Source organism: Balaenoptera ricei, chromosome 10 (genome assembly GCF_028023285.1).
Source record: "Balaenoptera ricei isolate mBalRic1 chromosome 10, mBalRic1.hap2, whole genome shotgun sequence".
In the NCBI taxonomy this organism is placed as follows: domain Eukaryota; kingdom Metazoa; phylum Chordata; class Mammalia; order Artiodactyla; family Balaenopteridae; genus Balaenoptera; species Balaenoptera ricei.
Genome location: NC_082648.1, coordinates 84853571 through 84865678, shown reverse-complemented (window position 1 = coordinate 84865678; position 12108 = coordinate 84853571). Strand labels below are relative to the sequence as shown.

Genomic DNA, 12108 nt, shown 5'->3' with positions numbered 1-12108 from the left:
TCTTAGCAACTTGCTCCTTTTTTTTTAAAGTTCCATCTCATTAAACTATGTTGGGTACATTGTAATTCTTGGCTACTGTTTTGGAAAATGTCAGTACTAAATTGTTATTCTATCTTTGAAATATGTATGTTATTTGATATGTGCAGGGTGTAAAATATTTTCTATTCTCGCTTCTCATTCTTTAAATATTTAATGTTTGAATCCTAGACTCCATTATCTATAATCCAAATTGTATCTCAAATTGTATCTAGAATCCACACAGTAAGCTATCTGCTGCACTTTTGATTTGCTCAGAGTAGGCTTTCTAATGAAAGAAGGGTAGTTCCTCTAAAAATTTGTATAATCTAGTCCATGAAATTGCCCTTTGAGTCACCTACAAATATCTTTGGTTGATTGCTTCTTTCTTGGATAAGGATATTAACTAGTTAAACTTTGGCTTTATTCACTCTATCTGGAAATCTATGAGAGTGAATTCAGTATATAAAGGAGCTCCAGTTAGAAAATGGAGTGTATTGTCCTAAAGGCTTTTGACCATGTTGAACACATTTGCAACTTTATTTTCATTAAAGAGAAGTAAAATCTTCAAGAAAGTGTGAAATCAAGAGGGCCTTCATGAATTTGAGAATTTCATTAGTTTGTTAATACTACATCCATATGAAGATGATTTACATTTATTTCAAAATTCTTTGCATTACCAACAAACACAGGAGGATGGAACAAAATAAATGTCTTTGGTTAATTATAGGGAAACTTGCTGTTGAGGTAAAGAAATTTGAGTGTTGAATCTTCCCAATTAATTTAATTTTGCTCAGAACATATACTGAACTTCTTAAAAGACATTTCCTATTAATCAGAAGTATTATTTATGTCTGTGAGAAAATGAAACAAATTAAACATAGTAGCAAAAATCAGTACTTTTTAGAATTCCTGTTTTTACCTGAACTTACATATATTAGCCTCAAGCTACAAAATGTTGCAGTGATTTAAGTTGGATTATTATTAAATTTAATTTGATATTTTTGTTTTGTTCCTGGGAAATGGAATTATTTTTCCTGTGATCTCATCAACTACATTTATTTTAGTGTTTTGGAACATTTCTTATTTATCAAATGCTGTTAAGAAAGAATGCCACTTTATCTTTAAGCTATAGGGATTACTTCTCTGCTTGCTATTCTGTAGACAGTGTTCATTAATATAACTTAATATTTCATGCCAGGTAACCAAGTATGGTCAAAATATTCATTTCTGGATACCTCTGGAAGATATAAGATGCAACTTAAATAAAAATTTAAAAATAAGTGTTAACTAGGCTTATTATGGTGATCAGTTTGCAATATATACATATATCAGATCATTATGTTGTACACTTGAAACTAAAGTCATGTTATATGTCAATTATATCTCAAAAAAAAAGAAAAAATCCTTGATTTGGTGGGATTCTGTATTAACTACTCTTCTTGTTTAGACATTAAAGAAAGTACCTGAAATTTAATTTGCTCTTGATGAGCCTGGATGAAAAAGGGCTATATAATACATATTGCTTGTGATATACAAGGGATATACAATCATAAGAAATTAATGACACTATATTGATTAATATTTTGCTTAAGATTCATTAAGACTAACAGGCACTTATTTGATCAAAGATATAACTTTATATTTCACAGATATGTTTCCACATTAGAAATCTGAGCTCAGCCAGTTTATTAGCTGGTATCTCTGAATAAGGTGAAAGGCTCAACTTAAATAAAAATTTTAAAATAAATTTAAATTTAAAAATAAATTTAATAAGATATTTATTTAATAAAATGAATAAACTTTAAAAAAACTGAAATAAAAATAACAGTATTTATTTAGGAGCTTGGTGTTTGCCAAAGATAATTTCTTTTCTGATTTAGATATTAGATGATAGTAATACTATACAATACAAATGATCACTGTTAGTCAGTTTTTTCACTATATCATACATCTTCCTGATAGATAAAGAATGAATGCATATCACATACATTATTAGAAAATGTCAACAAAAATTGAGCCAAATAACAGATGAAATTCTGAATGGTTTGAGTGAGAGTAAAAGAAAATAGTATTGATGATCCCATCAAACTTTTTACTCCTAGAAAGGAAATGCTTTTAGAAATTTCAGACTTTTTTTGTTTGTTTGTTTAGGCTTTGAGGGATGAAATTAAAACCCTTCACATAATTGTCTTTCTTGCTATATGAATTTGGAGAAGGCTGTTTTTTTGTAGGATAAATTCTACTTGTTACATCCAGGTATTTAACTGTGCTTCCTTTGGTATTATTTTAACTTTTATTTAAATGCTGATATATTTCAGTTAAAAAAAGATCACTAGAATTGTTCAATCTTGCAGCAAACTGCTTTAAGAATAGTTTTTGATTGTATACAGTTTTACAGTCATTTTCATTTCTCATTTGATTCACACCACAACCCTTTGAGACCGGCAACAATATGTAATCTCTAAATTCTATTTTAACAATATCTGAAAGAGAGACAGAGGTTATTTGAATTATCCAAGGTAGCCAAGTTAGTAAGTACTAGTAGAGAGTTGGGACTTCAAACCAGATCTTCTGGTTCTCAGCTGCTTTTGCTATTCATAAGTATTGAATTCTTTTTACCACTTTGTAAGTTATTTATCTCAGAATGGATGACACTATATAACAACTTTTACGTGGCAGAGAGGTGAGAAGAAGCATAGGAACTGGACAAACTTCAGGTTTCCTTCTGATTTTCAGACTGTTTTTGCCAAAGGTGATTTGAAGGAAGCATTTTTACTTTTAAAGGATTTTATTTTTATTTGGGGCAAGAACTAATATTTGTATAGTGTTTTACTGTTTATTGAGTGGCTTCTCTTTTATGTTCTCGTTTACTGTTCTTACCAGTCTTGAGCAATAGGCACTATTATTATTATTTATATTAATTTCTACAGGAAAGAAAAAGAAAAATGAGACTAAATAATACTCTAGGGGTCATATCATTAGATAGTTTGCATAGCTGGGACTTTAAATTCAAGTCATTTAAATTCAAAGCTTATAAAATAATACTGATTTTAGAAAAGAAATGTTAAAATGAGGTTTATTTTTACTTTCTCTGAAATCTTATCATTAGAAACTGCGTCAGTGATAGAATTTGTCTCATAAATGAATTTCCCTCTTAAAATCATTTCTTAGCCTTGGAGGAGGAAGGTGAAAGAGTGCACAAGTATGAACAACACACATTCAAAGTATGTTCTGTGCCATGGCTAAAAGTTATTAAATTTTTTTTTCAACCTTGGGCTTATACTGCAGGGTCTCTTTCCTACTGTGCTGCTTTCTTTTATATGTATCTTCAATCCCTTATTCCAGTTCTCTATAGCAATGATGTGTAAACTCCCTAAATGTCTCTTGGTAGTATGATAACTTTTTTTGTAAACAGGGGGTTTGCTTGCACCTCAACTCTTCCTTCAGACTAAATCTCAGATACAGGTTATCTGGAAATACTCCGTTTTTGAAAAAGATGAGAGGAGGTATTCTTTTAAGTTATTTGACTAAATTCGTTCAGTTAATAAAATTAGATAAATTTTGCTGAAATGAATTCTATTAGGTAGTTTTATGGTTAGTCAGTGCTCTGTGTGTGTATGGTGGTGGCTTGTTCCAGGTAAGTAAAATAGCCAAATGTTGAAGAGGCAAACTCCTAAACCCAATTGTATGTCTCAGTACCTTGAATGATTACTCTAAATTGCCAGCCAGTATCTAGTATACTTTTATAATTATCTGTTTAATAAATGCTGCATTGTTCAGCATATTTTCTTTTCTGTTGTATTCTTTTGGTTTTTCTACTTCTTAGGGACATAGTTCTCAAACTGCTTCAATATGAGGCATCAACAAATGTAGCAGACAACAAAGGTTATTTTCCTATTCACCTGGCTGCCTGGAAAGGAGATGTGGAAATTGTGAAGATTCTTATTCATCATGGACCATCGCATTCCAGAGTCAACGAACAGGTGCATTTGACAAATATTTGCTCATGCTATGATTTTTCGAGAGTTTTGCGGAGCCAAAGACACATTGAAAAATCGATTATTTCTATCTTTACCCTGCCAAAGACCTTTCTACTGATGAATTTCCTAAAGGAGAAAGTTGAAAACTTCTTTGGCATTTGTATATGGTACATTGGCACTAAGTTGGACATTTGTAAAGGTATTTGTTAACAAGAAAATCCCACATAAAGGAAGTAGTTGTAGTATTTTTGCCTGCTTTACGTGAGCATCCATTTTATATTTATTGAATATTTAAAGATAGAACAGAATTCGCATTTGTAATATGAATTAGTTTTTCTTAATAAAATTTTAAATGCTAAAATGGTGACAACTATCATTTGCATAATGCTTTACCATTTACATAGCACTTTCACATTAAGTACAATTTTGTGAATTAAAATGCAAAATACAATGTATACAGTTGCTAGTCACATATTAAATTAAAAATTTCCTGTATGTGTAGAGATTATATCTATATATCTATATCTACACATACATATATATATATACACACACACACACACACACACACACACACACCCAGAGTAAGTTGAGTAAAACACAGCAGCAGGACGATACTGATATATAAAGTCAAAATATTTGCAAGTACATAGTATCCATGTTACATATAATGCATATATTTAAAAAGTAATGCCATTCTCGGTATTCTAAATAAATAAGAACACAGATTCCAGAAAGTAAAATACAGTCCTCTAGTACAGTATGATAACAAACGTCTTGAGCTCTGCATGCCCCCTACTGTTCCCATTTTGTAAAACTATATTTGAAAACCAGCATGTAGTCCAACAATTGAATTACAAATATGGCATTAAGCTGCAGGTTGGCAGTTATCCAATATCAATGGAAGTAGGTTACTACAGGGTAAGCACATCTAATGAAGTACAATTAGCATATTGTTCAAATGGGTACAGACTTTGCAGACCTTTGACTGAAATTCAGATTAAAGAATAAAAAGTAACACTTGCCAGCTGTGAACAGCAAAGGGAAGAAAAATGTATATTTTTTTCTTACATCAAAACGCAGTTGTATAAAGAACTAATCAAGAAAAATGTTTTATTAATTGGAACACTGTCATTAATATTTATCACAATAAAATGTCTGTTTACAGGTTACAAAATACAGAATATTTTTTATGAGAATACACTCATTAATTCAAATCTATAAAAAATGACAGATATGGCTATCTTTATTGGCATATCATGCTAAAAGGAAATTTATGAGAATGCTGTCTGTTCCTCAGAAAACCAAGTTAAAAGATCATTTGTGGAATGAGCCATCTGGTGGTTATTCTTAAAACTGTCTGAATGCCCCAAAGCAAACCTGAAATAATAAGATGGAAAAACAAACCAAGGTTAAGCAAGGGAATGTTAGTTTCTCCAAACAATATTTTTAAAATGACATGAAAATAAGAAAGAAAAACCCTAGAATTTATTCACATTTGAAAGCTGAATATTTTAAATGGCATATAACTGTAATGGTTTGTTTTAAAGAGAAACATTTTTTGTGATGTTGAATAAATCAATTTAAATATAAAAAAGGTTTTTTTGAGGTGATTGGACTTCAGAATTCCTTTTTCACTTCTCTTGCTTTAGGTTGTGGTTTCTATTGGAAACAAGTTGAAATTTCTTGAGGTTTTTAATACCATGCTTTCAGTATTTTTTTGTTTGTTATTATGTATATACGCTTTTAGTGCTGACATAGTTCTCTCATTCAATGTCATTTCTTCTAAAAGTTTCTGATGTAGGAATTTTGTTTTCACAGGTAAATTTTGATTTTAGCTTTATTTCTTTTTTCCCCATGAATGGTACAGAAATATGCTAATTAATTATAAGCCTTTATGTATTTAAGCAATAGAGGGCAGGAATGAAAATGGTAATGAACACTTATTGAGACCCATGATAACCAGGCACTGTGCTAAGCACTTTTACCTGTGATATGTTATTTAATTAGTTCTCGCAATCCTCTGAAGTGAGTTTTTATCACTTACATTTTATAGATGGGAAATCAGGCTCAGTAAAGCTAAGTAACCCTGCTAAGTTCAAACATTACTGAGTGACTTAAACTGAGACTTGTATTCAGATCTCTGTAATTCCAGAGCCCTCCACAATAGCACATTGGTATTCTAAGTGGTAAATTGTATCACTTATGGAGTGTTTACTATATGCCAGGCATTGTGCAGAGTACTTCATCTACATTATCTTTCTAAGCTCTACCACAGCCTGATGAGGTAGGTATTAATTACTGTTCCTACCTTATATATGGGGAAAGTACCTTAGAGAGATTAAGTAACTTGCCCATGATATCACAGCTTCTAAGAAATGCAGCCAGTATTTGAATTCAGGTTTTTCTGATCCAAAGCCCAAGCTTTTAACCAGTAATACACTATGTTATAATGTTAAAATTATGCATAATTATCAGGGTTTCATTCTGATTTCTGAATGCTGTCTTTGGTTTCTAATACAACTTTCTTTAAAAGTAATTCTACCTTATGTTTTAATGTTTAAAGCTTATAAGGAATTTTCCTATATGTTATCTCCTTTGATTTATAAGCTGTATTCTAAGGTTATAGGGAAGGTAATATTCTAATTTTACAGTAAGATAAGAGAGATAGAGTGATTTATTGTTGCTAATAAGTACGTGTTAGCACTTCAACCTGAATCACCATTTTATACTGCCTTAGAATTAGTGGTCAACTTAGGGTGACATAATTTTGAAAATAAAGTGGACTCTGCCCTGATTTTGGTTTTTATAATTGCCACATCCTTCCTGTCTTTTGTCAACAGGTTTATTTCCTTTCTTCTGATGTTATGTATGTTTTCAATTTATATTTCTCTGTATATTCGTTTCCCTCCCGCCTTTCCTTCCTCTTTCCTTTTCTTCCACCTTCTCTTCCTCTTTTCTTCTTTATTTTAACATTAGAGCAAAAACGAGAGGAGCCTTATAAGTATATTCCCTTGCCATTCACCAAAACTCAAATCCAACTAGTGTTAGATAGTTTCCATTAGTTTGACTTTGAAGTAAGATCTTTGGTAAATAGCTTTTGTTAGCCAGTTTCATACTGCCACCCATTGTCTGGAAGTGTCCTAATTTTTCAGAGAACACTCATCTGGTAAAAAAAGAAGGAATTCAAATCAGTTTAAGAATGTTTAATGTAGGCATACTAGCAATTATTAATTAGTGCTTTATCACAGCCTATTTATTTCAAATTGGATTTTTTTAGACCACTAGTGAGTATGGACATGAGTATACAACCATGCCTTTTGTAAAGGTAGCACAGTTGTGGTCTTCACTGACGTGACAAGCCAAGTGTGTGTTCGATATTATGGATAAACTCTATGAACATTTTCTCCTGAGTAAGTCTTGAATGATTGAAATAACTTTTTCTTGAGATCTGAACAGTGATAACTGGAGTTAATAGAAAACTTTCTATTTTGCACTTATAATTTCCTAGGCTAAGGCCTTTGCAAAGGTAGAGAGGTCTTTGAGGTATTGTTTCATAATTTACTTTTCTTTTCCTCAAAGAGGTACTATATCTTAAAAAATGAGATTGAATCTCTTTTCAACCAACGGGAAATTTGGTTTGGTCAGGAGACATATTTCTATAACATATTTTCATGGTTAAAGGTAATAAGATTGATTTTTAAATCAGGTTTATAAAACTTGGCCAGATAATAAAATCAGGGAGTGCAAGCCTCTATGTTGTCAGTCTGTGAGGAAATAGACTATGATAACACATTTAAACTAAGAACAGGAATGGCTCCCCCAAAATGCTGGAAAAAACAATACCTCCAGCTGGATTTCCCATCTGTCATATCTTAACTTTTTGTTGACTGTCTTCAAGGAGTAGCTTTTCCTTTGCGTTTGGCCTTCAAATGCCCTCTTCTGATACTTGTTTTGGAAAGTAAAGTAGTAAGAAGACTTTTCTGTGCTTTTTTCCCCATCACTCCTCTTTTTAAGTTTTCAAGTCTTCTCTCTACTCTCAACTTACTTATCTGCATTGTTTTATCATCCAGAGCAAGGCTGAGTTGCTTTCTGGAACAATAAGATTTGTTTGGGTTTGTACCCTTAGAACAGCTATCTAAGCAGCTACTTCCTATTTCAACTCAGTTGGTGTTCTTTTGGGCAAAATCTATAGAAATTCTGCTTTCAGATCACTAGTTCCATGTTTTTCTTCTTTGGCAGTAAAGAAACACATGGCAGGCAGTGTGGTACAGTGGAAAGAGCATAAATGGGTTTTTGATTCTGATGGATACAGGTTCCAAAAGATCCTGAATCTGCTTGGGCATGTAATTTAACTTTTTTGTATTTTAGTTTCCTCATCCATGAAGTGGAGATGTTAATACCAATCTTGTAGGATCATTTGTAAGAGTTAAAGGAGACAATGTATGTAAAGTTTTTAGACACTCAGCAAATGGTAGTAGTAATAGTTTCTATTGTGGAAGATGGTATTAAAAGTACCAACTTTGGGTCTAGGCTATTTAGGTTCAAATTCTGGCCCCAATACTAAATGGCTGTATAATTGAAGGGCAGTTATTCAACTACTTACTACCTCAGTTTCCTCATCTGTAAAATGGGGATAATGATAATAATATTTATCTCCTAGTGAGGATTAGATGAGTAAACATGAAACTGTGCCTGGCACATAGCGATAGCTATGACGATGACTCTGATGATGACATCCTCCCTTGCTCTCTAGAACCCTCATTTAGGACATTGCATTTTTGTTACTAAAATTTCTTGTTCACATTTCTCCTGATTGACCCTTCTGCCTCCTGACATAGTCATATTGCATATACCTACACCATCTGCCCAAAGAATCTGAAAGGTACATCTCCCTTGCAACTGGGTTCAGTTTTCTCCATTGTAACATTTTTTATTCTGCTAAATTCCTGGGAAAATCTCATTGATTTTCAACTGAAACACTTATAAGCTACACGTGTAATACTGTGATACTCCTTATAACTTGTATGGTATGGGTATGGTCTGCTTCTCAATCCATGATTATATTTCAAAAAGATATGGTTTAATCTTAGGGCCAGTATGTCTTTGTTCTCTTTGCAAAAGAAGCACTGATTTATACTTAAACGAAAGATAAAATGAAACTTAACTTGGGAAGCCTTCCTGTAAATCTTTCATTATCAAAGAATGTACTATCTCAGCTATCTTTTGGAAAGCCAGTCTGTTAAAAGTTATTATAATTCTTATTAATCTCTCTCATTAACAAATGTCATGGAGGCACGATGCACAGTGCAGATAACACTGACCATCTGGGCCCAGCAGGGCTACTGACTAACATGGCTAAATCATTTATCACTCTTGGAAGTTGGAATATATAGTGTAGGGAAAAGTTTGATTTTTTTCATTTGAAGTAATAAAAATAAAATGTGATATTTTTGGTGTAATAAATGATAGGTACTAGTATCAAATATAAAATTCTATTAGGCATACTTATTAAAACAGATAAATCTTAAACTTACATTTTCAAAGCATCTCAGGTTTTAAATGACTGTATATAGGTTTTGATAAAGGATTGAATTTCTGAAAACTTGCACTTTATGTCTTTGTCTTAACAGAACAATGAAAATGAAACTGCCTTACACTGTGCAGCTCAGTATGGACACTCAGAAGTAGTTGCTGTTCTCCTGGAAGAGCTCACCGATCCTACCATCAGGAACAGCAAGCTGGAAACTCCTCTGGACCTGGCAGCCCTCTATGGACGGCTTAGAGTGGTCAAAATGATCATCAGTGCACACCCTAACTTAATGAGCTGCAACACTCGAAAGCACACACCACTACACCTTGCGGCACGCAATGGTCACAAAGCAGTTGTTCAGGTGCTGCTGGAAGCAGGAATGGATGTGAGCTGTCAAGTGAGTCTTCTTTTAGCTATGCTTCAAAAGCAATGGTGCTCTCGTTTTGCTTTGAGATACAGATGTTAAAACTTACAGGAAGAAATCTTACCATTTTTTAATTGGTCAAATGGTCTACATGTATCTTTGTAACTACTAAATTCAAAGTACCCCACCACACCGCTGGAAAATATGAAGAAATATAAGGCATGATCTCTAACCTCATTCTACCTTGAGGGCTATACACATGAAAAATTATTACTAGATGGCAGTTGTGTGTGGTCTCCTTAGTAATTGTTTCCTTTCTCCCAGTATCTAGCACACAGCCTGACACACCAGGAATTCAGTCCAGTCGAAGTTGAATGAATGAATGAATGAATGAAAGGAACAAAATTCACTTTAACATTTTTGAGTTGTACTTTGTGTTTAATATGTTGACACATTTAGAATACAAATCTCACAGCTATCCTGTGGGATTGAGAGCTATTAAATTCCAGTACAGAGATGAGGAATCAGATTCAAAGACTAGGAAACTTGCCTAAGGATACATAGCTCGTAAACCCAGAATGTGAATTTAGACTTACTGATTTAAGTCCAGGCCTCTTTCCACAATCATGTACCTCTATACATGGCTAATAAAGGAAGGATCACTATGTTTAAGGGCAATAAGAAAAAAATTTATTGGGAGGTGTGATTTGAGTTGAGCTTTGAAGGACAGATAACGTTTGGATAGGTTTTGTTTCTCCACAAGGAAAAGCAACTTGCTTTTGTTATCTGTCTCGTTAGCCCTAATTCCAAGGTTAGCTTTTCTTTTTTTTTTTTTTTTTTTTTTACCATTTTCTCCTTTTATGACTTTTTTTTTTTTTTAGCCCCCAAGTCACTGACAACATACTTACCTTCCAGAGATCCTTTTGGTTCCCATCAGATTATGACTTTTCTCCCCTATGTATTGATAAGCTATTGCTGCATAATAAACTGTACCAAAATTTAGCAGCTTAACACAATAACCATTTATTTAGTTTATAATTCTGAGGTTATGGTTTAGTCTTAGCTTATATGGGCAGTTCTTCTGTCCTGACTGGGCTCTCTCACGTGTCTTGGGTCAGTTGTAAATCAATTAAGTGTCTGTGGTTCAGGGAGTGACTGGCTGTTACCTGCCGTAATGGGTGAGACTGCTGTGTGTCTTTCATAACCAAGCAGGCCACCTTGGGCTTGTTCACATGGTTGAGAGAGAGAGAGAAACAGGATTTTACAAGGCCTCTTGAGGTCTAGCTTTGGAACAAACATATTGTGTCTTTTGCCATGTTTGATTGGGCAATATGTCACAAAGGCAGCCCAAATTCAAGGGGTAGGAAAACAGACTCTACCTTTCAATTAGAAGAGGGTGTGAATTATGAAAGGGGTGTGAATACCCAGAGGCAATAAATGCAGACAGTTTTGTAAACTAATCTACACATTCAAGGTGGAATTAGTGCTCAAATGTGAGGTTATTTTCCTAGGAGTTGTTGAGGTTGAGTACTGTGTCTCTCAGGTTTTTTGTTTGTTGTTTTTTTAAGTTTTAAAAATCCTAGGCCTTATAATCCTAGGTTTCAGGCTGACTCCCTGAATCAGAATTTTCCTTAGACCTTTGCCTGTGTTATTTAGTTGTTTAGATATTTGTAATATCTTTTCTAAATTGCTTATTCTACTTTGGCAGCCTTGAAAATAAGCAGAAGAATTTTTTTTTAGCCCTCATATTTAAGAAAAAAAACAACTTTGCTTGCAAAGGGGTATTGAAATGAGATAGATACATGTTTATTATTTATTATAGGTGACTAACAAAGTTACTTTTTTAAAGTATGTTTAATGATAAGCTAGATGTTTATTGTCTAAATGTTGAATTTCTCTAATCTAGATTTATTGCTTTCATTAACACTTCTGGAATATTTCTAAACTTTATTGCACAGATTGCCTTATAACCAAGGACTTTAACTGTGGCTATTTGAGATCAATAATTTACTTTATGTCCCATGACGAGGAAAGTAAAAGTTCAGATTCAATTTTATAAATTTATATTTTTTATGCAAAACACTGATTTTGTGCTTTTGGAGAATTAAAGATAAAAAAGATCTGTGCCCAAAATTTGGTGGAGAACACAAAAACTTGCAAGAATAACTCCTGTTACATGACATATTAAAATAAATGCTAGGACGAAGTGCTAT

General features: G+C 32.9%; 1 protein-coding gene across 5 annotated transcripts in view; it reads left to right on the top strand.

The window, feature by feature from the left end:
• ANKS1B (ankyrin repeat and sterile alpha motif domain containing 1B) overlaps window positions 1-12108 on the top strand; it is a 1156005-nt gene that overhangs the window by 185301 nt on the left and 958596 nt on the right. For all 5 annotated transcript variants that reach the window (XM_059936736.1, XM_059936735.1, XM_059936734.1 and 2 more), the window contains exons 3-4: window positions 3845-4001; window positions 9632-9928. In XM_059936736.1, the coding sequence (XP_059792719.1) occupies window positions 3845-4001; window positions 9632-9928 (454 nt within the window). The remainder of the gene's footprint in view (window positions 1-3844; window positions 4002-9631; window positions 9929-12108) is intronic.